General features: G+C 49.7%; 1 protein-coding gene across 17 annotated transcripts in view; it reads right to left on the bottom strand.

Moving 5' to 3' along the window:
• LOC132508132 (uncharacterized) overlaps positions 1 to 27,172 on the bottom strand; it is an 87,363-nt gene that overhangs the window by 8,075 nt on the left and 52,116 nt on the right. For 3 of the 17 annotated variants that reach the window (XR_009536438.1, XR_009536435.1, XR_009536437.1), the window contains 5 exons: positions 6,824 to 6,910; positions 6,443 to 6,547; positions 5,740 to 5,824; positions 4,503 to 4,647; positions 4,202 to 4,379 (listed from right to left, as the gene is read on the bottom strand). The exons of 2 other annotated variants lie outside the window; for them this stretch is intronic. Coding sequence is in view for 4 of the 15 variants with exons in the window: in XM_060128045.1 (XP_059984028.1) it covers positions 5,740 to 5,824; positions 6,824 to 6,910 (172 nt within the window). In the remaining 11 variants the exon portion in view is untranslated. Of the gene's footprint in view, positions 1 to 1,742; positions 1,858 to 4,201; positions 4,380 to 4,502; positions 4,648 to 5,739; positions 5,825 to 6,442; positions 6,548 to 6,823; positions 6,911 to 27,172 lie in introns of those variants that run through there. 12 more of the 17 variants (XM_060128045.1, XM_060128048.1, XM_060128047.1 and 9 more) reach the window with 7 other exon arrangements.

The following is a 27,172-nucleotide window of genomic DNA, read 5'->3' as shown; positions in this document are numbered from 1 at the left end:
CGTGGTGCGCGGGCCTCTCACTATCGCGGCCCCTCTTGTTGTGGAGCACAGGTTCCAGACGCGCAGGCTCAGTAGTTGTGGCTCACGGGCCTAGTTGCTCCGCGGCATGTGAAATCCTTCCAGACCAGGGCTCGAACCCGTGTCCCCTGCATTAGCAGGCAGATTCTCAACCACTGTGCCACCAGGGAAGCCTCCCAGGTGCCATTTCTGACACCCCTGACTCCAGACGCTGCTGGCCACCCAAGTCCCCTCGTTCTTCCTTGGAAAAGTGGCCTCCTTTGGGCTGCAGCATCCTTCGAACCCTTTGGTCAGCGAGGCCTGAAGCGGGAGCCCTCGCCTGGCACCATGGGGATAACACAGACTCAAGGCGTCTGGAAGACAGAACACACACCTCTGGCAGATGTGTGCACGCCCACATCCCTTCCTGCCGCTCCCCTTCTCCTGACCCCAGGACCAGCTCTCCCACCGTCCTCACCCTGTCTCCCCCTGCCCCCCGGGCAGTGCTGACGACGCTACAACAGGGATGCAGAGGGGTCTGGACCGCCCCCAGGGGCCACGTGCTGAAGTGGATGGAACTCGAGGCGGAGGAAAGAACACCAGCACCATCTCTGGGCCGGGGCTGGGCATCCGGAAAGGGTTTCTTTCCAGTAACACCAGCCCTTCCTCTGCCCCGACTGTAGTGCAGAGACGGAGTCAGCCCAGGACAGGGGAGCTTATGCAGGTCGCAAGCCTGAACAAATGCCGGGACTCGGGTGCAGACTAACTCTTGCCCCATAGTCAGGGCTGAGCAGGTCGTGGAAGGGCTCCAGGGGCGGAGCAGACAGCACCGCTGAGGGCCGTGTGCCCCGAACTCCTGCCCAGCCCCGCGCCCCCCAGGGCGAGGCAGGGCCTGCCCGATGGGGCCAGGCGGGGCCAGCCCCTCCCCAGAGTGAGCCTGGGGGCCTCAGCCACGTGCAGCCGCTCGGGTGGAAGGCAGACCCGAGCGCTCGCCTGAGCTCCAGCCCACGCGGGACGGTCCCAGCCCGCCCAGCGGCCAGCGCACCTGCGCGCAGTGCCCACCCCCGCCGCCGTCCAGGCCGCCCTTCCTGTGCTCTTCTGGTGCCCCATCATTCTTTGGAACAACTTGATCCTCTGCCCTTCCCTTTGACACTTTGAAAATCACACAGAGAAGCCCTAAACTGTTAATTTAAAGTGAATATCGGTCCAGTGTCCCAAGCCCCTTCCTTTAAAAGCAGATCAGTAACCTGGAAGAAGGAGGTGCACTTTGGCCCCACTGGACTTCACGTGCCGGGACGGCACCTGCAGCCAGAATCACGAGGAAAGCCTGCAGGTCCCACACCCGCTGGGCCCACCCACCTGCCACCCCCCCGCCGCCTGCCCATCCCCCCTCCTGGGGTCCCACCACGTGCCCATCCCCCCACCCTCATTCCCCCGCCACCTGCTGTGAGTCCCTGAACCCCTCCTGAGGGCCGGCCCACCTGTTGCTCCTGACCCTTCTGTTCTCTGCTGTCCCACTGGGTCCCAGCCGGATTATTTCCGGGGCTGACTCATCCGCCCGGCTGTCTGGCAGCCATCCGCCCTGGCCGGGCTCCACTGGGGAGCGGCTTGCAGGCGTGGACTCAGCCGCCTGGCGCTGCAGGGCCTGACCCGATGCTCTCACTGTGCCTCCGACCAGGCTCCCTGCGTCCAGAGCATCCGCCACCTGCTTGGAGCCCGGGCTCCCGGGTCAGCTGTTCCCGCATCTGCTCAGAATCCGCGCGTTCACGGTGGAATTCTCTCCCTCTGTCACGGCGTGGAATCCCTAACGCCAGGGCTGTGGCTCAGACCCAAGTTCACAGCCACGTGATATTTCGTGTTCTGTGAAAGTTAGATAAGATGTGGAGCTTTCAGAGATTCAGGGCGCAAGCCTGCCGGTGCACATCCTCAGAGGGGCCTGGGCCTCCTGGGGTTGCTCAGGGCGCGCGGAGGGCTGGCGGGGCTGACGGAGGAGGGGACCGGGTCTGACGCTTTGCGGAGAGAGGAAGGGACTAGATGTGGGGACAGGACAGATTTCCTTTTTATCTTACTTTTTCCAGTTTTACTGGGAAATCGTTGACGTGCATTGCTGTGTAAGTTTGAGGTGTACAGCGTGATGACCTGACTTACGTATATTGTGAAATGATCATCACGATAAGTTTACTGAACAGTCAGCATCTCATACAGACACAAAAAAGGAAGAAAAAGAAAAACTACATTTCTCCTTGTGATGAGAGCTCTTAGGATGTACTCTCTTAGCAGCTTTCCTGTCACCGTAGGGCAGAGTGTAAACTATGGTCACGGCGCTGGGCATCACAGCCTTCGTCCTATTCCTCCTGCAACCGGACGTCTGTTCATTCCGACCACCTTCCTCCAGTGTTACCCCTCTCCTCTCCCCTGCCTCTGGAGACTGCAAATCTCATCTCACTAGCAGTTCGGTGGGGTTTTTAATTTTTTTTTTTTAGATTCTACATATAGTGATGTCACACAGTATTTGCCTTTCTCTCTGACTTATTTCACTTAGTTTCACACAATTCCCTCAAGGCCCATCCATGTTGTGACAAACAGCAATATTTCCTTTTGCCTTGTGGCGGAACAGCGTCCCGTTGTGTACGTGCTCTCCACACACCCTCTTTATCCACTCATCCACTGAGGGACACTTAGGCTGTTTGTGTGTCTCGGCTATTGTAAACAGTGCTGCAGTGAACATCAGGGTGCGTATATATTTTCGACTTAGTGCTTTCCTTTCCTTCGGATAAATACCCCAAAGTGGGGCTGCTGGCTCCTAAGGCAGCTCTATTTTTAACTTTTCGAGGAACTTCCACACTGTTTTCCACAGTCGCTGCACCAACGTTGTACAAGTCTTCCCTTTTCTCTACTTCCTCGCCAACCCTTGTTATTTCTTGTCTTTTTGACGATGAGCATCCTGACAGGTGTGCGGTGCCAGGTCATTATGGTCTTGACTTGCATTTCCCTAATGATTAGTGATGCTGAGCGTCCTTGCAGGTACCTGTTGGCCATCTGCATGCCTTCTTTGGAAGAATGTCTCTTCCGATCTTCTGCCCATGTTTTAATTGGATTATTTCACTTGTTGCTATTGAGTTGTATGAGTTCTCTATATATTTTGGATATGATCCCATATCAAATATATGGTTTGCAAATATTTTTCCCGTTTGGTAGGCTGTCTTTTTACTTTGTTGATGGTTTCCTTTGCTGTCCGGAAGCTTTTTAGTTTCATGTAGTACCACTTGTTTCTTTTTTATTTTGTTGCTTGTGATTTAGGTGTGATTTCCAAGAAATCATTACCAAGACCCATGTCAAGGAGATTTTTTTCCTATGTTTTCTTCTGAGTTTCACGGTGTTGAGTCTTACATTTAAGTCTTTAATCCATTTTTAGTTAATTTTTGTGTAAGATGGGGTCCTTCTTTTACATGTGAATATCCAATTTTCCTAGCACCATCTACAGAAGAGACTGCCTTTTCTCCATTGAGTGTTCTTGTCTCCCTTATCAAACGCTAGTTGTGTCTATGGGTGCTTAGGGTTTATTTCTGGGCTCTTGATTCTGTCCCGTGGTTATTTTAAAGTAAATTACAAAAATTTCAGAAGAGCCCCTGTTTTCAACACCATCAGAGCAGAAAATGTGAGAAAACTTTTTTCTATTTACTTGGAATAAAGACAGGCTCCCATCTTGCATTTTCAGGGCCCTGCCTCACCCTCATCCCAGCCCTGGGGCTCCAAGTAAACTTTATTTACAAAAACAGATGACTGAAAAAAGAATAATAAATAAAAATACAAAAAAAAAAACCACAGGCGACTGGCCAGCGCACCGTAGTTTGCCTACGTGAATTTCTTTTTAAATATTGCATTAACTGTTATTTATCTTGGCTCCAGGTTTGAGGGGGGTCGTCTGTTCTTTGGGGTCCCCTTAAATACCATGCCTCACCCTTGTGCGGGCACACCGCATGACCCCCCCATCCCTCCACAACCCCAGGCCTCCCCTGGAGTCTCACATCCAGGCCAGGATGTGAGACTCTCTGGGGCTGCCCCTTCAGAAAACGTAAGAAAACTTTTAATTAGCGGATATAATAAGGCTAAACGATACTGCCATGCCATAATAAAAACTACAGTCGGTGCCTATGCTCTTGGGTCTCTTTTAATAACGAATAAACATGCAATTTTATCTTACCTCGTGCTTCCCTGACAGCTCCTGCATGGGGGGAAGCAGAGGACTCGCCGTGGTCCCCACGCCTCTTTGGATGCTCCGAGGCCCCGTTCTCTGTCCCCGGGGCCCAGACAGAGCATCGCGGCATCACAGGACGGCCGTCCTGCGTGTTAATGGGCAGACTTCTCAGGGCTGAAAGCACCTGCCAGAGGTAGTTCACATTTGCACCGAGCCCAGAGTCCCCCGACTGCCTCACTTTTTATGCGCTCACAAAAGCCAGATTTAATCAATCACAAGAACAACACAAACGGGACGGTTTCCTCACCCCGTGCGGCGCGCGCTGACACTCCCCCGGCGTGACGGCGTCCCGCCGCCCTGCCGCTCGCGGACACAGCTGTGCGTGCACAGGGTGCGCCCATGGGGGAGGGGGATGTTCTAGAATGTACACAGCAGTCACAGCTGGAGAGTCCCTGAAATACAATACCAGCCCCCGAGGGGTCGTAAGTTATTTTTTGACACTTATGAATGGTTAAAGAAATGGAGTCCACCTTCGGGAAATAATGTTTCTTTATGTCTCATCCTATCCCACTTTCCCCAGAAGGTGGAACGAATGTGTGGCCGTGTAAATCACGGTGGTGGCCCTGGGGCGGCCCTGCGGCCCCCTGGCCAGCTGAGCTGAGAGTGCAGACGGCGGCCCCAGCTGTGGAGGCGTCAGCAAGGAAGCAGGAAGGAGGGGGCCACCGGGCGCAAGGTGAGCACGTGAGAACCTGCCCGGGTCTAGTGTTCCTCCACTGCACCCGTGAAGCTCCCTGACCCACGCTCCCTGGCCTCCCTGCCGCCAGAGCCCTGTCCCTGTGCCCGGGCTGCCGGCCTCTGGCAAGGTCAGCTGCCCCGCTGGGGGCAGACTAGGAACGTCACAGCCCGAGTGACTCGCGCTGGTTTCCTGCTCTTAGGTCCGCCCAGCGGTCCCTGCGTTTAAGGAACACGTGGCCGAGTTCACTGCACACGAGCTGATCCACTACTCCTCCCGGGTTGACGCACTTCTCAAGTCCCCCTCACGTGCCCTGTGCCCTGCCACATGCCAGACGAACACACCCACAAAAACACGTGCCCCGTGCTCTCTTGCAGCCAAGCACAAGGGAAAAAAATCACCTTTCCACCACGCAAAGGATTATTTGCTTATAACTACGATGAACATGTTGAAGGAAAATAAATGCTGCTGTGAGAGTTTAAAGCAAGGGTCACGGGGAGCTCTGTGTCTACGTTTCCTGACAGCAACAGGGAAACTGAGGCTCCGGGGAATCAGGAGGAGTCGTCCAGGCCACAAAGTGCTGGCTGGGCGGGGGTGAGAGGGGCGGGAAGAAGCCGTTCCAAGACAGCAGAGGAGTGTGTGAAGACATCGCTCGAGATGGGCTTGCAAACGGCACAGAACCAAGGCCAGAGTGGCTGGCAGCGCCACCAGACACCACTGGGCAAGGGCTCTGCACAGCCCACATTGTCCACACTGGGAAGCCTGCAGCAGGATGGAGGGCAGTGAGTGTATATGCACGTGCACAACTCACATCGTCTACACTGCAGTAAGACAGCATGGACAGGAGGGCAAGCAGCAGCTGAGGCAGGACCTTGTACCCTTAGGAAGGCGTCTGGCTGCAAGGAAGAGGAAGACAAGGCAAGCTGGCCACGCAAACATGAACTTACTTCTCACGGGAAGAGGGTGGGATCGATACCCCTGGGCCACCTGCACTCTCCGCCCCTGCACAGCAGCACCTCGTGATGACTCAACACCTCCGGGACCACTTCCCTGTCCCAGGCAGGGAAGGGCTGAGGGGAATGGACAGGGCTGTAGGGCATGCAGCCAATTCTGCCCTCTCCTCCCAGGACACCTTTCCCGGGGACGTGTGGACAGCACTGGCGGGTGCCTGGCCAGCTGGAGATGCCGGTGTCTGTCACAGCCTCGCTTGACCTTGCTGAGGACGGGAGGCTTTGAAAGTTGAAGATCTCTAACCATTCACATTGTTCCACCTTTCTGATGAGCATATAAGCTTCTCGGAGAGGATGAGCAGGTCCCTGGCCCCTGGACCCTAATTCCACTCCAATCGTTCAGACTCCTCAGGGACATGCAGGAAAGGCACGCGCGGCCCCAGCAGCCAGCACCACGCTGGGTGCCGCACACCAGGAAATCCGTCTCCGTCCATGGGGCACACACATACCAGGGGCCACCAGGCACCACCCCAGCGCTGACATCGGAGGGTCCTGACGGCTCACCTAGGAGCCTTCCAGCCGGCAGCTCACTCAGCTCTTCCAGAGGGCGGCTGACGGGTCAGGGCTCCTCCAGGAGCCGTCTCTACGGAAGAAATCTCCTGCTACAACCTGGATGACGGGGTGTGAATAAGACACCACGTTCCTGTTATTCCCTAGAGTCGAGGTAAAGGGGCCAGGAAACCACATTCCCGCCCAAGCTGCCAGCCTCATCCTTGTCTGGGAACTGGAGACGCGAGGGCCACGCCACGGTTATCTTTCCTCTTTGCTACAAAGAGCAGAGTTAAATTCATCCCAGGATGAATGTGTGTTGTTACACCGTGAGAAGTCATACCCTGTTACAAAGCGGAGGGTGTCGGGCCCTCATCTCCCCCACCTTCTCCTCACCCTTGACGGCCTGATGGACGTCCCCGAGCGCCCACGAGTCTTTCCACCCGGGATCATCCGCAGGGAATGATCGATGGCTCGACATGCCTGCACGAGAGGACACAGGAAACTGGATGAGTGAAAGCACATTTTCCTTTTTAATAGTCCATGAAATGGAAGTGTTGCATGTCTTGAGAAAATCTGACATTTTACCAGGGTAATGCAGTAGAAAGTCAGTCTCTAAACTGCTTGACCATCCACTTTACCGTTCCCTGGACGATTGTTCTGTTTCCAGTCAGGTAGCCATTAAATGCATGGCGAAGCCAAGAGGGTGAAGAATATGTAAGCAGTACCGGAAATGAAAATTACAAGTCTACAGAAAGCTGGAATACAATCAGGTAAAGCCACCCTGAATTAGGTAAAAATGGTGAAAACATAAAGTAAGGTGTTTTGCCACCATAGTTGCTTGGGTAGAAATAGGTGAGAGAAGGACCAATTTGTGCGCGTCTCAAAGCGGTGATAAATCTGGTGATGAGGGCTGCCCGGCCTCTCTCAGTCCTCATGGTTGTCCTGTCTGCGTCCTCAGCACCGTCACTGTCACCTACAGGGTCGGGTGACCTGCACAAGGTCAAGGTCACACAAGGGGGAGGGGGAAGGCGGTTCTTGACGTCAACTCCAACTCTGGGTTGTTCTGCAGGTTAATATCACCATTCTCTTCAAAAGATGAAAGAAATATTCCTTCCAGTTTTGTTTCTTCTCACATTTTTAATAACAATAATAAATGCCAAAATCTGAGCACAGTTTATCTTTCCATTAGGGTTGCCTTCAATTTCTCTCATTAGTGTCTTATCCTTCTCCAAGTACAGGTTTTTACCGCCTTAGTTAGATTTACTCCTGGGTAATTTTTTCCCGTCAGTATGATTGTAAATGGGATTGTTTTCTTTACTCCTCTTTCTGATAGTTTGTTGTTAGTGAACCGTGTACAGAATACATTTTAAAAGTGGGCATAGGACCTGAATAGACATCTTTCCAAAGATGACACACAGATGGCAAGAGACCCATGAGAAGATGCTCAACATCACTAATCATCAGGGGAAATGCAAGTCAAAAGCACAATGAGACACCACCTCACACCTGTCAGAATGGCTGTCATCAAAAAGACAACAAACAACAAATGTCGCGGAGGGTGTGGAGAAAGGAGAACCTTCGTGCACTGTGGGTGGGAATGTAAATTGGTGCAGCCGCTGTGGAAAACAGTGGGGAGGTTCCTCAAAAAGTTAAAAATAGAGCTAACGTAATACGATCCAACAGTTCCTCTTCTGGGTATTTTTCCAAAGAAAATGAAAATACTAATTTGAAAAGATACGTGGACCCCTATAGCAGCATTATTTGTAATAGCCAAGACATGGGAGCAACCTAAGTGTCCATCAATGGATGAATGGATAAAGAAGATGTGGTGTATAAATACACAATGGAATATTACCCAGCCATAAAAAAGACTGAAACCTTGCCATTTGCAACAACATGGATGGACCTCGAGGGTATTATGCTGAGTGAAATAAGTCAGAGAGAAGGACGAATACTGTGTGATCTCACTTACATGTGGAATCTAAGAGATAAAAGCAGCGAGCAAACATAGCAGAGCAGAAACAGAGAAGAGGGGGAGGGGAGGAGAGAGACAGGGGAGGGAGATCAAGAGGTAAAAGCAACAATGGCAATATTATGACAATTCTATAATAAAGAAGTTTGGTTGTTTTTAATGAAAGTAAGGACGTCATTGTCATCACATTATATGACATACTTATCAAGTTATTAGTGGCATTTTAGGAGGAAAATTACGTAAAATTGCAGTGACATCAGGTATCAACATTCTCGTTGATGCCTGTTCCTTTATTGATTCAAATACATCGAGTCAAGTTTCAATTTTTCATCAAGACATCCTGGTCCAGTCTTACCTTGAACAGGTAACCTGATCCACAAATAAATGACTAGGAAACTATGACAGGGTTAGTTGTTAGGTAAGAAGGCTTATGGTGTATAAATCTTTGTTAAGAGGATAAAAATGTGTGTGTGTGTGTGTGTGTGTGTGTGTGTGTGTGTGTGAGATGAATGAGTTTTGGGAGTGGGGCTGATTTAACTTCAATTCAAATATGGCCTAAATGTCTCTTTTTCTAGAAAGACTGAAGGTAAATCAGTCCCAAAACTCATTTCCATTCATCCCTTGTGCACTAACTATATTCAACATGTTTTGAGAGAAGTGGACCACATGCCTTTTGATGTCTTTCTCTTTAAAAGTCAATCTTCCTACTGTCAGAGACAGCAATCCACTTGGCCAGCATAATATAGACCCCGTGTGGTCTGGATCCTGGATCTTGGTAGCAACCGTGGAACTCAAAGAATTCTCCAATATGTGGGTGTGAGAGTGTGTGCATGTACATACCATACCCCCATACAGGACTGAAGTAGTAGAAATATCTTATACTAATACTTGGAACCAAAGAAAAATGCTGGTCTACAGAAACAATATCATTTTCTAAAGATGTAAAGCCAGAGCTTAAAATTATTTAAACACACTAAGTATATATAGATCACAGATCTAATATTTATGCCTACTTCCTTCATGAAAAACGGGCTTATCCTGATACATATATAGAAGACTACATATATACATATGCATGCATATATATATATATAGAGAGAGAGAGAGAGAGAGAGAGAGAGAGAGAGGGAGGGAGGGAGAAGAAAAAAGGGTTTCAGTTCTCTTTGACAAGAAAAAGACATGCTGTGTGATTATTAGCAACACTGGTGAAATTGAAAACAAATTCAGAATTGAGATGTGTTCCTGGTGGACTGGTTCTTCTGTCATATAATGACTCCCTCTACCTCAGGTAATCTTCTTTGTTCTGAAGTCTGATATCTCTGATAGTAATATAATATAATCTGCTATTAGTATAATATCTGTCACTAATATAACCTCATTTCTTTCAAATACTATTTGCATGATATATCTTTACTATCATTTTCCTTTCAACCTGCCTATATTGCTATATTTGAAGTAGGTTTCTTGTATCCAGTGTAGAGTTTGGTCATGTTTTTTCATCTACGTTGTCAATGTCTGTCTTTGGTGTATTTAGACCAACCAACTGTAATGTAATTTCTGTTCTTAGGGTAAGTCTGACATTTTATTTTCTGTTTTCTGTTTGTTCTCTCTGGTTACCTGTTGTCATTGGTGACTGTCTGTGTTTTAGTAGGTTCAGGCTGGTATAACAAAGTCCCATAGGCTGGGTGGCTTATTTGTTTGTTTACTTCTCACAGTCCTGGAGGCGGGGAAGCCAAAATCAGGGTGTCAGCATGGTGATCTTCCAGTGAGGACCCTCTTCCAGGGTGCAGACGGCCAGCTTCCCTCTGTGTGCCTGCCAGGGAGGAGCAGAGCGAGCAGGTTGTCTGCCTCTTCTTACAAGGGCACTAATCCCACCAGGAGTCCCCACAGCCATGACTTCGTTTCCCGCTAGAGGTCCCACCTCCAAATACCATTACGGTGCAGATTAGATCTCAACGTATGAATTCGGGGCCAGCGGGGACACAAACACTCGGTCCACAACAGCCCGTTTCTCTGTTTTCTTTTTCCTGAGTTCCGCTGGGTTACTTGGGCATTTTTTAGGAATCCAGTTTTATTTATCTTTAGTGGCTTTGAGTGTATCTATTTAATGGTCATTGCAGGTGTCATACTGTACACCGTCCCAGTTCGCTGGTGTCATTACCTGCCCAGTTCCGTGATGTGGAGAAAGCTTGCTTCACGGCGCTTCCATTTATCCTCCCACGTTTACAATTTAATTATTTTCTTAAATTTTACTGAAGTATGGTTGACTTACAATGTTGTGTTAATTTCCACAATTGAATAATCTGATGTGTGTACTCTACATAAAATTAGAACCACATAAGATAGTGGTAAAGTCTTCGCTTCAGCCATCAAACGTAATTTACAAAATTCAAGACGAGAAGGAAAGCCTACAGTATTTACCCATAGTTTTGCTCTTACCATGCTCTACTTTCCTTCCTGATGTCCCAAGATTCCTTCCTTATCATTTCCTTTCTGTTTAGAGAATTTCCTAATAGTCGTTCCTTAGGATATGTCTTTTTTTTTTTTTTTTTTACATCTTTATTGGGGTATAATTGCTTTACAATGGTGTGTTAGTTTCTGCTTTATAACAAAGTGAATCAGTCATACATAAACATATGTTCCCATATGTCTTCCCTGTTGCGTCTCCCTCCCTCCCACCCTCCCCATCCCACCCCTCCAGGCTGTCACAAAGCACCGAGCCAATATCCCTGTGCCATGCGGCTGCTTCCCACTAGCTATCTACCTTACTGCGTTTGTTAGTGTGTATATGCCCATGACTCTCTCTCGCCCTGTCACAGCTCACCCTTCCCCCTCCCCATAACCTCAAGTCCGTTCTCTAAGAGGTCTGCGTCTTTATTCCTGCTTTACCCCTAGGTTTTTCATGACATTTTTTTTTTCTTAAATTCCATATATATGTGTTAGCATACGGTATTTGTCTCTCTCTTTCTGACTTACTTCACTCTGTATGACAGACTCTAGGTCTATCCACCTCATTACAAATAGCTCAATTTCGTTTCTTTTTATGGCTGAGTAATATTCCATTGTATATATGTGCCACATCTTCTTTATCCATTCATCCGATGACGGGCACTTAGGTTGTTTCCATCTCCGGGCTATTGTAAATAGAGCTGCAATGAACATTTTGGTACATGTCTCTTTTTGAACTATGGTTTTCTCAGGGTATATGCCCAGTAGTGGGATTGCTGGGTCATATGGTAGTTCTATTTGTAGCTTTTTAAGGAACCTCCATACTGTTCTCCACAGTGGCTGTATCAATTTACATTCCCACCAACAGTGTAAGAGGGTTCCCTTTTCTCCACACCCTCTCCAGCATTTATTGTTTCTAGATTTTTTGATGATGGCCATTCTGACTGGTGTGAGATGATATCTCATTGTAGTTTTGATTTGCATTTCTCTAATGATTAGTGATGTTGAGCATTCTTTCATGTGTTTGTTGGCAGTCTGTATATCTTCTTTGGAGAAATGTCTATTTAGGTCTTCTGCCCAGAAGACCTAAATAGACATTTCTCCAAAGAGGATATGTCTTTTGAAAACATATTCTTCTAGTTTTATGCTTCAAGATATGCCTTTTCCCGCAGTTTACTGAGACATAATCGGTATATAACATTGCATACATTTCAGGTGTAGAACGTGTTGATTTGATGCACTTACATGTGGCAAAATGATAACCACCATAGTGCCAGCCATCACCTCCATCATGTTTCATAACTACCATTTCTCTTCTGTGGTGAGAGCATTAAAGATCTACTCTCTTAGAAACTTTCAAGTCTATAATACAGTATCCTTAACTATAATCCCTGTGCTGTATACTAGATCCCCAGAACTTATTCACCTTCAAACTAGAAGTTTGTACACTTTGACCTACATCTCCCCATTCACCCCAACCCCAGTCCCTGGAAACCACTATTCCAGACTCTATTTCTATGAGTGTAGCTTTTTCAGATTCCACGTATAAGTGGTATCACACAGTATTTGTCTTTCTCTGTCGGTCTTATTGCACTTATTGCACCTTGGGGACGTATAACGTCCTCAAGGTCCTTGCATGCTGTGGCAAAAGCCACGACTTCCTCCTTCTCGTGGCTGATGTTCTATTGTATATACACCACATCTTCTTTATCCGCCCATCCACCCACTGGCGGCACTGAGCTTGTTTCCATATCTTGCCTATTGTGAATAATGCTGCAATGAACCTGAGAGCACAGATACCTCTTTGAAACACCGTTTTCGCTTCCTTTGGGTTTATACCAACAAGTGGGATTGCTAGGTCTTAAGGTAGCTCTATTTTTAAATGTTTGAAGAGCCTCCAGACTGTTTTCCACAGTGGTTGTGGCCACTATATTTTGGAAACATAGTCTTCTAGGTTTTACTTCTTCCAAATATGTCTTGATATATCTGAACATGTGCTTTCATTCTTGAAGATTAGTTGGTTGATATAGAATTTGCAGATGACAATTCTTTTTTTCAGCACTTGAAAAAGGCCATGCCAAATACAGTCCCAAGCAAAATCCCAACAAGATATTTTGTGAATATTCACAGACTGACTCTAAAGTTTATATGGAAAGACAAAAGATCTGAAATAACACCTCAGTGCGGAAGGAGAGCAAAGTCTGGGAATAGACACTACCTGACTTCAAGATTTACTGTGAAGCTACAGTAATCAAGACAGTGTGGTATTGGTGAAAGAACAGGCAGATAGATGAATTGGAACAGGTTAGAGAGCCCAGAAATAGACCCACATGAATGTAGTCAACTGATCCTTGACAAAGGGGCAAAGGCAATTCAGTGAGAAAAGATAGTCTTTTCACAAATGGTCCTGGAACAACTGGACATCTGTGTGCAAAAAAAAAAAAAAAAAAAAAGATTCCAGACACAGACTTTATAACCATCATGAAAATTAACTCAAAATGAATCACAAGAGCCAAGACACGGAAACAACCTAAGTGTCCATCAACAGATGAATGGACAAAGAAGATGTGAGATAGACGATAGTGTGTGTCAGAATATTATTCAGCCATACAAAAGGAAATCCTGCTATCTGTGACAACACAGATGGACCTGGAGGGCTTTATGCTAAATGAAATGTTAGACAGAAGAAGACAGACACTGTATAATCTCATTTATATGTGAAGTCTTGAAAAAATGGAAGAAAAGAAAGACAAACCAAATCCATAGAAAAAGAGATCTGAACCTCAGATCCGTGGTCATCAGAGGTGGGAGTGGGGGGAGGGTAACTGAAGGAAGGTGGTCAAAGGGCACGAACGCCCAGTTATACGATGAATAAGGACGGGGGATGCACAGCGTGGTGCCTACAGTTAACACTGCGGTATGGAACATGAAAACTGTTAAGAAAGTAAATCCTAAGAGTTCTGATCACGGGAAAAAAAAAAAGTACTTTTTTTCCGGCTCTCTATGAGATGATGGATGTTCACTGAACTTCAGGAGGTGAGGAGATAAATAAACCATGGGACGTCCACACAATGGAATGTGATTCAGCGCTAAAAAGAAAGGCGCTCTCAAGCCGTGGCAAGACACAGAGGAAAGAAGCCAATTTGAAAAGACTACACACGGTATGGTTCCAACAATATGATATCCTGGGAAAGGTGAAAACTATGGAGAGGGAAGGACGACCAGGTGGACCACAGAGGACCTTGACCTCTGGCTGAGCTCTCCTTATGGCTCTGCTGGTCCTTAGACGGCAGCTTTAGAACCGCATTAGAGCAGCAGAACTGGGCTCGAAGTGAACCCAATGGGCAGACCTGGCTCTCCCGGCCTCCATCTTCTGCTCTGAAGAATGGGGGTGATGACGCAAACCCACTGCAGAATGGCGCTGGTGGACGCCCGTAAGTGCAGCTCATGAGCCACTTTGATTCACGTATTTGTTTCAGGGCTCTGTCTGACGTTTCTCCTGTTTTCTTCCCTCGGGGTATGTGTCACCTTTAAATCTGACGTTCTATGTCCTGTCCTTCTTTTATATTTGTCCTTGTTCATGTCATCTCTCTACTCACGGGTGTGACCTTTTTGAACCTGACCTAAACAAACACACACACATACACATGCATATACACACATACACGTATATAGCCACATACACACACACATACACACATATATACATGCACACGCACACCATGCACACATGCACATACAGACAGACACACACATACACGTGTAGAAGTAAAACTGGAGAAATCTGAATAGGATTGGTGGGTTGTGTCAATGTCACCACCCTGGTTGTGATGTCGCAGAACTAGGGTTTGCAAAACGTTATAAGTTGAGGGAAACTGGATAAGGCCTACGATGCGAGTCTACAATCATGGAAATAGGAATTTTCATTTAAAAATCTTGAGCAGCTCCTCAGAGCATGCCCTCGGGAGCAGCAAGGAAGGCAGGCGGGAGCAGCCTCGGGCCCTGAGCGCAGCCTTTACGTGAACCAGGGCACATTCACGGTGGAAGGACGGGCCAGTTCATCACAGCAGAGCAATGACCCTCATAAACAGAAGCAGGATGCGGAGAGGCAGGAGGAGGCGGCCGCGTTCCTGCTGGGACCAGACGCAACACCTCTGCGGAGCTAGAATCTCCCCTCTGAGGGTCCCCAGCAGCTGCTGGGGGCCAGGGTTCACCTCGGGAACAGCTTCTTATTTTCAATAATTTCATTCGTATTTTTAAGTGATGCAAGAGGCAAGCCTAAGCGTACAGTGTGCTGACTAGCGACAGAATAATAGCGACAGAAAATAATAATTTTTGAATTAAAGCAACTAGAGAGACAATCAGGGAACTTTTGAACTCTGATCCCGAGGGCTGTGCAGTACAGTTGACACTGGGCCGTCTCGAGGGAAAGGACAGGGCGTGAAACCCCTCATGGACGCAACCGTGGGCTTGCTTCAGGAGCAAATTCAGGCCTCCTGTGCAGGTGAGATGCGTGAGGAATCATAAGCCCCCAGCCCTGCCTGACCGAGGCCGTCTGCCAGTGGGGTCCGGCCAGGCACCGCCCGCAGCAACAGTATCAGCGTCAGCATCAGGGTGAGCGGGGCAGCCTCAGGGCAAACCCCTCGCGCAGGAGGATGCAAAGACTAGGGGTCCGGTGGGGCCACTGTCTGCAGACGCCAAGGTCCGCCCAGGCTTCCTCTTACACACAGTGCCCCTCAGATGAGGGTTTACGCCACGAGAAAGTTCAGATCCGTCACAGAAAACCGAGCCACCCCTGGAGGCCCTGGGCTCCGTAGCACTCACCCCAGGGCCTGGGCTTTCCCCCTTTCTCTGCACCTGCGGCCGTGTTGCCTCAGCATCTGCTCCCATCACACGATCCAGGAACAGACGCACCAGGGGAGCAGATTGCATCTCCTCACCTGGCCGGGCATCTGTCTGTCCTGCTGCGGCTGGAACGTGACACCAGGTGGGCAAAACGCAGCCCCCGTACACGTCTGGAGGCCCTTTGTTCCACTCGGTGCCCCTGCTGTCGGGCCCCCCAAAGTTCAGGGGTCCAGGCCTCTATCGTGTTGGCCTTTCAAGACAAATGGCAGATCCCAGATCCCAGCGGGTGACACTCAGCTGGACCATGTGCCTCCTACACAGGGGTCCTCCACCACGGATCTCAGAGCCAGGGAGGAGCCTGGGGGCCGTGTGCTCACGTGTGTGTGTGTGTGTGTGTGAGCATCCCACCTCCGGCCAGGAGGCCACTTTAGGATCTGGTCCCTCGCTCTTAGCTCCCTGAGGCTCGTTTTGCCTCTGAGCTGCCTCTTTGAAGCTAAAATCTGGTCTTTCCTTGGGGCCGGTCCTCGGGATGCTGCCACCTGGGCCGGCACGTGGATGCTCACTGATGGAGCTCTTCCCAGGTTCCGGGCCCTGTGCTCCAAGCAACAGAGGAGGTGCGTACGTGGGGCCTCACCTAGCTGACTGCGGCGCACCTGCCCCCATGCGAGCACGGCCACCCCAGGCGCCAAGGGGAGGAAACAAATACGGGATCGCGTTGACCCGAGCGATGGCAACAGTCTTGTGAAGTAGATGGGCTTTGGAAAATGGTTAAGATCTCAACAACTGGCAAAGGAGGGGGGGCATGGAAATAACTGGAAAGGAAGTCAGGTCCGAAGAATGAGGGGCAGGGAGGAGACGAGGACGCAGGCGCGCAGAGCTCCCGTCCAGTCCAGCGAACGTGAATCAACTCTGCCTCCGGCGCTGGGGTCGCGGAGGTCTGCTGGGGGGCACAGGCACTGGAGATGATCTGGACCCGCTGGAAGCGAGACTCAGAGTCCCTGGGGCACCGTGTCCCGGGCTTTCCCACCTGGGGGTCAGCCTGCCCCATGCTCAGCACACACCCCCCTGGAGACCTGCCCAAATGGAGCATTCCCCAGGACCCAAAGAATGTCGTCGGGGGGTGGGAGAGGAGAGGGAGCCTGGCCTGGACACTCTGTGCCCTGCTCCCCTCCCAGCGGCTGCAGGCTGCCTTCCTCCTGGGGGTCCCCAGTTACTCGGAAGAGAAAGCCGGGGCCGAGAGCACGAGAACGCTTCCCTCTCAGCACCGACGGCTCCCCTGGGAAGCCCCAAAGCCCGTGAACTGGCCAAACAACAGGGCAGAGGCACCAGCTTCCAGATCCAAGGATGAGTCACATCCTCTCTCAGGCCCGAGGCCCCGGCCCTGCTCCCTGAGGACGCTGGCGCTGGAAGAGCTGCCGCGGGCCGAGCCAGGGCCAGGCCCGTCCCGGCTCTGCCGCCCCGTCACACCCACCCGAGCCGGGGACCCACAAAGAGCCCTCTGTGCTCCCGGCCACGAGCACCCTGTCTGCAGTTGCCTTGTAGAAACAGCACTTTTAGTTTTGACCAGGGTCTGTGGGCTAAAAGCTGAGGGAAACAGAATAAAAGAAAGGCAGCTGGACGCAACAACTCAAAGCCAAATTCTTCGTAAGTATATACTTTTCAAAACTATGAGAAAACGGACAAGGCTTTTGGAGATTCCTGTGGTCAAATCCAGTGACCACTGACTTTAGGGACATCTCGTTTTTCTGATGACAGAGCACAGCCAGCACCCGGGGGCACCAGGATACTGAAAGCGCCTCTCACAAAGCCCAGGGGACGAGCTTCTGACTTTTCAGTCGAGAGAAAAACGCAGACGGGAAGGGGAGTGTTCCTGTCCGCCCAGAGCCTGCTGGGCCACCCGCCCCTGCACTGTCCCCAGGCTGACCCCCACGCATGGACGGCGTGTACGCAGGGGCCTGGACGGCTGGCAGCTGAGGAAGGGGCTCCTGGCTGAACTGCTCTCCTCGCACAGAAAACTCTCTGCCTCCCACTGGCCACGGAGCCTGCAGGCACGGAAGGCTGAGAAAGCAGGGAGGAGAGTGATTCATTCTGAGCTGAAAAGTGACTCAAAAAGGAAACTGCAGGGTGAGCCAGGATGGCGCAGTTCAGGGTAACCCACCGAGAGCAGACCCCGTGGCAGGAGCCGTCAGGGAACATGCCGGGCACACCCAGGCCCCGCCGACACCCGGGTCCTGGCTGGCCTGGTACTTCTGCCCACTCCCAGCCACCCTGCTCGGGCCCCTAGACTCGAGGAAACAGTTCAGATGTGAAGACAGGACGCACATCCTCCTGGACGCTGGGGCCCAGGAGGGCGGCGGGGAAAGCAGGGAGGCCGCGTGTGCCCCCAGCCCTAGAGCCTGCGCTAGAGCTTCCTGCCTCAGCTCAAAGCTCACTCCAAGCCACACGCAGGAAAAGGGCCAGAGCTCCCTCCTGTTCTAACGATTCACTTTCATTCTTTCTTTTGTCTTTTCTTTCCTTCTCTTTTTTTTTTTCTTTCTAAGATAAAGGGACTTTTATACCTTAAGCCTTAAAATAGCTCAGGTACTCTGTGAGTCGTTTCACCCCTGAAAAGTAAACATTAGAGTAAACTAATAGAATATTGTAAGTCAACTCTACTTTAATCAATCAATTACAATCAATGAGTTTATTTACAAATATGTTTAAAAATAAAAAGTAAAAATGAGGGTAAAGTCTACAAAATTACCATTTTGGCGAGTCAACGACGAGTGAACATCCTCATTTTTCAGTCTAACGGACGACCTGGGGGAGCGGCCGAAGCTGCTTCAGAAGCCGCTAGCCACCTTTCAGCAGCCTCCTCGGCATCTCAGGAGACGTTAGCTTGCTACCAAGTGCCGTCATTGTTCCTCACCTGGCGGGTCTCCCCGCAGGCCCCCGTGCTCCCTGGAAGATGGTCAGCATCCTTCCTTCTCCCCACACGGGACGAGCTGACTCCAGGGCTGCACCAGGGCGTTGACCTCTGGGCAAATCCACACCCTGCCAGGCTCTCGGGTTATGGACAGCCTGCCACTGACCCCAGAGGAGCCTAGACCTGGCCTCTAAGGGAGGGACAGAGGGGCTGCCAGCTCGTGCTACACACAGGACAGGACCCCAGGGCTTTGCCACCGGCAGCGCTGGTGGTGTCGGCTGAGTACTCTGCCTGCCTTCCTTCCTTCAGTGAAAACTCATTAACTGTTTACACGACGGCAGATGCCTGCTAACAAAGTCATCACGGCTTGGTCTATCCCGGGAAAGCTGAGATTCTGCACAAAGACAGGCACCCCGTCGCCACCTGGGCGACGGGGGGTGTGCGCGGTGAGGATGGAACGGACTCGCAGGTGATGGGTGAGGGAGTGGGTGAGTGACCAGGAGAGGAGATGTCGGGGAGGCAGTCGAGGTGCTGGGGGCAAAGCAGTGAATGCAATGGACGCCAGCTTGACGCTGGATCACGTGGATTTGACAGACATGATATTTTGCGTTGCATTTAGAAAAAAAAATACAGTTTTTTAAAAAGAAAGCAGGATAAATAAAGTTGTATTTAGAGAAATATAATCAGGGTGATATTTTCAGAGGAAGCAGGAACATAAGGATTTTCACCAAAAGGAGCAGCTTGGGGTCATGGAAGCACATGGAACGGGCATACACAGCCCAGGCAGGAAAGCTATGAGATCAGACCTCTCAGAATCTAGAGCACAGGGAGCGATACTCAGTATTTTGCAATAACCTATTTTGGAAAAGAACCTGAAAAATATATGTCTATGTATACCTGAATCACTTTGCCGTACACCTGAAACTAACACAGCATTGTAAATCAACTAGACTTCAATCAAAAAATTTAATAAAAAAATAAATAAATAAAACCGTCAGAATCTGATGAATTTTAGAAAGAGGAAAAGAGTAACACGTCCTGGCCTCTGCTTAGGACCCTGTTAGAGGGGTGATCAGCACACCCAGACCTGCCCTAGTCAGCAACACGGAAGGAGAACAGAACGGAAACAGGTCTGACGGTTCGCTTTGCCTCCGGCCCAAATCTCCCGAGCGGCCCCACGGCTGGCGTGAGCGCTTGGGGGTGGGCTGAACGGTGGAAAGGAAGAAAACTGCCCACCCTGCAGGAGACCCCTCCCCAGTGCTCACTTCCCCCACGGGGCAGGCTGAACGGTGGAAAGGAAGAAAACTGCCCACCCTGCAGGAGACCCCTCCCCAGTGCTCACTTCCCCCACGGGGCAGGCTGAACGGTGGAAAGGAAGAAAACTGCCCACCCTGCAGGAGACCCCTCCCCAGTGCTCACTTCCCCCACGGGGCAGGCTGAACGGTGGAAAGGAAGAAAACTGCCCAGCCCTGCAGGAGACCCCTCCCCAGTGCTCACTTCCCCCACTGAATATTCTCGACATCTCTGTCGAAGAGCAGTTGACACGTGCAGGCGGACGCACTCCTGAATTCTCTGCTGTCTTCACTGACTATCTACTCTTAAGCCAACAGCACACCACCACGATTAATACAGAGCTACAGGAAAAAGCGTATCAGACTGTCAGTCCTCCAATGGTTTTCACTTGTCGGCTTTTGTTGATTTTCTTAGGTGCTGTGTTTTCCCAAATATACTTTAGAATCAGCCGATCTATTTCTTTTGAAAAGTACCCCCTGAGATTTTGATTGTGACTGTGTGATCGCTACATCAATTTGAGGAAAATCAACAACAGAAGGTCCTCCAATCAATGAACATGAGCATTATTCTCCACTTACTTAGGGCTTCTGTCATTCCTCTCAGCGGTGGATTCACGTGTCTTTTCCTAAACTTACTCTTGTGTCGTATTTGGTGTGTTGCTGTTGTACACGGGATATTTGTGTTCTGTTTTCTAGTTCTTTGCTTACTGGTAAATAATGTAACTGATTTTTGAAAACCAGGCATTATCCTGTGACCTTGCCGAATTCACTATGGGCTCCAGAGAAGTTTTAGTATATCTGTGTAAACCACCATCACATCACCTGCAAATGAAATAATTTTACTTCTTCCTTTCCAATCATACACCTTGTGTTTATATTTCTTACTGCACTGGCTACAACCTCCAATAATAGGTTGAATATAAGTAATGAGAGTAGATATCCTCATGTTAGTCTCAATCGTTGGAAGAAGGCGTTTAATGTTTCACCACTAAGTATGGTGTTAGCTGTAGCTTGTTTTTTTTTATATAAATTTATTTATTTTATTTTTGGCTGCATTGGGTCTTTATTGCTGCGTGTGGGCTTTCTCTAGTTGCGGCGAGCGGGGGCTACTCTTCTTTGCGGTGCGCAGGCTGACTGCGGTGGTTTCTCTTATTGCAGAGCATGGGCTCTAGGCGCGCAGGCTTCAGCAGTTGTGGCACGTGGGCTCAGTAGCTGTGGCTCACGGGCTCAGTAGCTGTGGCTCGTGGGCTCTAGAGCACAGGCTCAGTAGTTGTGGTGCATGGGCTTAGTTGCTCCGCGGCATGTGGGATCTTCCTGGACCAGGGCTCGAACCCGTGTCCCCTGCATTGGCAGGTGGATTCTTAACCACTGCACCACCAGGGAAGCCCTGTAGCTTGTTTTTCAGTCGATATTTTTTACAGACTTGAGGGCTAAGACCCACGAGCTGAGGTAGCTCTGCCAGGGGCCTGGGAAAGCAAGAGCCTCAGGCCACTGTAATTTGACCCTAATGGTACAACAATCTTATTCATTCATTCGTTCTTAAATACGTATTGAGCACGATCTATGTGCCTAGCTCTGTGCTAAGTGCCAGAGAAACAACAGAGAGCAAAGCATCCTGCCTTCGTGAGACTCGCATGCTCGTAAAATGGCATTATTCGAGTAACACAGACATCACGCCTCACTGCAAAGTATGATCTGTGCTCCGCAGGGAAGCATCACAGCAGCTCCCGACCAGGCTGGGCAATGGGAGGGGAGGAATTCTCTGGGGGAACTTGAAGGTGGCAGAGGGTTTGGGGACGCAGATGCCCAGGATGACCGCCAGGCTTGGTGGGGGGCTGCGGGGGTGACGTCCACACGCAGGGGCAGCAGGTGGACGGAGTGAAAGGAGGGCAGCCCGGCCGTTCCTTCCTTCCGTCACTCGGTAAGTATCTCATTCATGCTTGAAGGCACTAAGCCCTGTGCCAGACAGGCCTCCATGTCAAACCCTTTCACTCATATTTTAGGTCCCTTTTCATGCATAATCTTGAGATTCCAACACAAGTGGCACATTTATACAAAGCACAGCAGCCAGGCGGTGAGCTTGCATCTTTCTAACTTTTGTCACACGCAGTCGAGCTCAGCAGACGTGCTCTGGGCTAAACGCACAGAAACAGCTCCCTAAGCAACAGGTGGCGTCTTGTTCTCCGTCTGCCTGCTTGTCCGCTCTCTTTTGTTACACGTGTTTTTTGCTTGATTTTATTTTAATGTCAGAAAGAAGCTGTTCAGCAAACACATAACTTAGAGGGTGTGGGTGTCTTTCTTGAATAACAGCCTCTGTGTTTTTCATCCTGTGAGATTCTAGACCCTTGAAAATCATTTAATAAGTAGAATGTTTTTTCTTCCTGCAAATATACCCCTTTAACTGTTTATTCTAGCATAAAAGCTTTCCTATGTCATCAAATAAACACCACAGAAAAATTTCAATTGAAAACAGAAATGCTTATGCTTTGTCCCATCCCCACCGGTGACTATATTTATTCATTTCATAAGTCCTTCTGAAGTGGTTCCTGTATGGTGAGCCAGACACTCTGATAACTTAGCTAAACAACTTTTACTGCCTTCAACTTATAAACGTGATTAGAAGATTCTTCTTCCTTGAAATTACACGCATGCAGATATTAACTCTATATACATATAGGTACATATGTGCAACTATGCAGCTGTAGACGATCACTTGCAGATTCTTAAAAAGTAATTACTTCTTACACTGCAGAGGATCTTCAGTGAGTCTAGATAAGAGACGCAAGCGCTTTAGCAAGAAAAAGAACATCGTATCTGTTTTGCATATTGTATAATAAATTATCTCATGGAACTTTTACATGTGTTTCCCCTGAATTAAATCTACAACGTGAAAAAGAAGAAAAAAAATACTGGGGAGAAAAGCAAAATCAATGTCTGAGCAGACTTTTCTCCCAGCCTGAGCTCCGTGGTCCCGTGGCCGGGAGACGGCGGCAGGTCGCAGGCTGACTCAGCCCCATCTCCACCGTGACTGCTGCCGTCTGCCGGGCTGGACTCATCTTCTCATCACTGGCTTCTTAGGTCTGTGCCCTTTTGATGGCTTCAGTCAAGAGTCCAGTCCAGCCCAGGTCCGAGAAGCGATCGCCAGTGAGCAGGGCACGAGAGGCCAGCCCATCGGGCCCCTCCACCTGCCCTGCCGGGGCCTGCCTGTCCGCCTTAGCCCCCGCTAGAACCAGGTGAAATAATGAACCAGCGAACGAACTATGCTGCCACAGGCGGGGGACAGGTAGAGGGAGAGTGTGCACCTGGGATGAATCCGGCTGCCCTGAGTCCACTTAAAACCAGAGCCCTCAACCGGCGCCAGGTAAGCCCCTGTGATACTCTCCAAGTCAGAGGCCTTTCCGGGAGCTCCCTCCGTGGCTGTGAAAGCGACTTCCTTGTCTTGAAAAGTTATGAGGAGCTTTGAACAAAGTCTGCCTTAGTGACTGTAAGAAATGGTTCTCTCGAAAACGTATAAAGAGCTTTGAGAAACTTCATCAAAATATATTTATGGAGACTGTTTCTTAAATGTTTGACCTGAAGTTTCTCAGACCTGGAGATTTTCAGGTTTTCTCTCCAGACGAGAAAGAGAAGCTGCTCCGGGTTAAGAGCTGCACTTGCAGCAGGAACGCACCACGGCGACAGTAAAGGAGCTAAGTTTGCGCATGCTCTCTTTTTCTAACATTATTTATTTGAGAAACACTTGAAATATCTGAGAAACAAAAGAGTAAGACTGCGAAAAGTTCATAAAACTTGAATTAGGCAGGAAATTACAACGCATTGCATTTGAAAGTAACAACGCACCACAGAGCTAAAGAGAGGCTGCACGTGACCTAGCAAAGTACAAACATCTCTGCCTGGGTCACTCTGGAGGTTTGGAAAAAGAAAACGAGACCCTGGAAATGAGGTGATATTGAAGGAGGAAGGCGATGAACTTGTTTTCTTGCAGCACCATAAAGCCTGTGAGCAGCTGAACTTCCATGAAGTCAGTGGATTATTGCAAATAATTTTAAGAAAAAAGGATTTGTTTTAATGGCTCAGGCGGCAAAAAGGCCAGAACGGGATCTTCCAGTTCCATTCATTTGACCTCTGTTCATTCTTCTGGGTCCTAATTCCAAAAGTCACATGTCAGCAGTGTCTTTCTGTGACAAGGGGAGAAGATTTGCCTCTTTTTTTAAGTCTCCATTGAGAAGAAAACTGCTTCTGTAGCACCCCCCGAGCGAGAAGATTCACGCACACCTGTCCTGGGATACAGGCTGAGGCTGCGATGCTGCCTTCCCCGGGCCGAGAGCTGAATTCGCACTCAGAACGTGCAGGTCACGTGTTCAGCCCAGGCTCCCAGCCTCTGCCCGTGTCATGGCTGTGACGTGCGTGCTGTTTTCCTTATGACGACCCAGATCAGCGGCTTTCTCCTTTGCACATGTCCTTTGACTTTTAAATGTTCGAGTGCATGTTCCAAGGAGGATGTTGCTTTAAAACTAGCAGAACAAATATGAAGCAGGATGGATGGTCAACACACAGTGACTTGGAAGACAGCCCTGGCATGAAAGCAACTCAGGGTTACGCTTACGATGCACACACTGCTGCCAGGCATTGCGTCCTTGAACGCTGCAAAGCCCGAAGTGTGTGTCTATATCTGGGAAACAAGTAAAGTTCCCATTAATTTCTCTTGCCTCTTCCTGAAGACCGGTTGTCTGTGATTAGGACAGAAAATGTGGTATTTCGAAGAGTATCTGGCTCTTTGGGCAAAAGAATAGTCTTTTTGTAAGTGGGAGTTTGTCAAATGAGAAATCTGGAGAGAACGCATAAGTCAACACATGATTCTGTGCGCAACTTCACTCCAGGCGCCAACACGCTAGGAAAGTATGACCACGATTACATCAGGTCATTGTGAAAAATCTCTACGGACAGTAAAATGAGAAATCCTGAGCGTGAAATAAATGTGCTTCCCACTGTAAGAGGACTCGCCAGGCAAACCTCTAACCATACGTTTCCTTTCTAGCTAAGACGCCTGTGTCCCCTCGAGCTGGCGAAGCCTTTGGGCCCCGCTCTCTGAGGAGCAGAGCTGCTTTCCATTCAGGCCTCCACTCCCTTTGCCGTTTCACCTTCGAAGGACAGACATCGTGGCTCGGGAAAGGCCACAACTGCGTGCCTTAACCGAGCGCCTGGACCCCTGACTTTCCCTGGCAGCTGGGTCCCCTGGGGAAGTGGGGGCCCTGGAGAAAAAGCAGGACCTGCTACCCTTTTTCCCTGACCTCAGGGGGTCGGCAGCCTCCTTCACGCCCCGTAGCCGCAGCCCAGCCCTCAGCGCCTCTGGCACCTGCCGGTACCACCGCGTCCACCAAACTCCCAGACCCCAGCGCCTGGAGTCTCCCCATCCACCACCTGGAAAATCCAAACTACACTGAGAGCCGCCCAGCACCCCAGCAGATCTAATCTCAGCAAGAGAGCAGACCATCCGATTATTCCAAATGGGTACGTTCATTGTAAGAAGAGAGGCAGATGGACCAAATTACCAGGAACTCTGCCTGCTCCGGTGGTCAGGGCGGTGCTCCTGGCGTCCTTCACGTGAGGCACTTTGGTTGCAGGAGTAGGGGCGCAGCTCCGCGGGGCCAGGGGACCCCAGGCGGCCCGGCAGAGCGTGGCCTGGGGAAGCCATGCCAGCTCGGAGCCGGAGCACAGCTGCAGGGAGCGGGCGGGCTGGGCAGAGGGAGCTTCCGAAGGGGACCCTGGGGGCTCCTGCCAGGCGCGGCAGTGGCAGCGCCAGGTGTGGGGTGTGGCCATGGGGGGCCTTCCTGATTTGGAGAGAGCAGCGGCTGTGAGGACAGCGGCTCCCAGGGCTCCCAGGGCCCCCTGGATTCATTCCAGGATTGAGGAAATGCAGGAGAAACTGTTCTGGGGGCGGCGGTGGCGACTGCAGAGGCCAGGGTGCCCGCCGCCGCGAGACAGGGCAGATGCGCAAGGGCGCACGGATACACGGGAAACTGGGAAGGGGCTCAGAGCCTCGGACAGCACCCCGGCAGAGACCCCATCCCCACCCCGGCTAGAGGGGAAACAGAGCCCCGAAGTGAAGACTTGGAATAGAAGAAAACAGTGGCCACTTTTTACAAAACAGCTCAGAATTCTTGTTGAACTGATTGTATTACACAGAATAAACACATCAACTCCGTGGCTATGCTCCATGGCTCTTATTTTATGTTTCCCTTGCCGGAGACGGGATTCTGACCCAACAAACAGACCGTTATGAAATAGCGATCCACACCCTTTGTGGTTGAATAAGAGGAACGGTTAGACACAGTTTCCATTTCGTAGTCCCCCCGAAACTAGACGTGAATTTTCCAGTATTTCTTCTGCCGCATAGTAGAAGAGGTATATCTGAGGGCCCAGGCATTAAACACGGCCGCAGGAGCCCTGCCCGGGGCCACTCCTCAGCTGTTATAGGGGAACGTTACACAGCATTTGAAAGATAAATGTCCATTTCCTTTAGTGCCTTGCAGACCACATGCCACTTAGATGGACTACGTTTTGAAAAACCAATCTATTGATTAATTTAAATTACATAAATTCAATTATAGTAACTGCACCTTAAACTTTTAAGGTAACAACAGAGTAGATTATGTTTTGAGGGGTTTTTTTAAATGAAAGATGCAAAATAAAGTATCTGTGTTCTTTCTTCGAGTTCCTAGATTCTTGTTCCCAAGTCCAGGAGACAAAGGTCAACAGCAAAACAAGCGCAGAAGGTGACAAACTGTGGGAACTGGGCAAACTTGAGGAGGAAGGACACAGGGTTTAAAGTGTTTACGGTAGCACTTGAAGAAAGCCAGAGAGGGTGACAGAGGTGTAAGAAACCAAAGCTTCCCGTGAATCTTGGGACCGAGCCGTGTCCAGGAAAGGCCTTCTCCTCCAGCCAGTTCCCAGTGCTGGTCTGTTCCCTGGTGCTCTTTGACCTTGGTCGGTCCAGAGGACAGAATTTGGAAACACAGAGCAAAAACAACAAAGAAGACAATTTTTGGAATAATTAAAAGAGACGCCTCCTGCTTTAGCTGGTGTTTACAAGCCATTCTGTAGAGTGGGGGTCTCATGTAAAACATCGATTCTTTGAAGGAGCTTCAATACTGCTCGTCTCTCTTTTGATGTTTAAACTTGGTCTTCCTTTAAATTTCAGCTTTATTGAGGTACAACTAACGCAACTGTAAGATATTGAAAGTGTGCGCTGTGGTGACTTGATACACGTGTACACTGTG

This window comes from Lagenorhynchus albirostris, chromosome 17 (genome assembly GCF_949774975.1).
Source record: "Lagenorhynchus albirostris chromosome 17, mLagAlb1.1, whole genome shotgun sequence".
NCBI classification, from domain to species: domain Eukaryota; kingdom Metazoa; phylum Chordata; class Mammalia; order Artiodactyla; family Delphinidae; genus Lagenorhynchus; species Lagenorhynchus albirostris.
The sequence above is the reverse complement of the archived record's forward strand: the minus strand, read 5'-3'. Positions and strand labels throughout refer to the sequence as shown.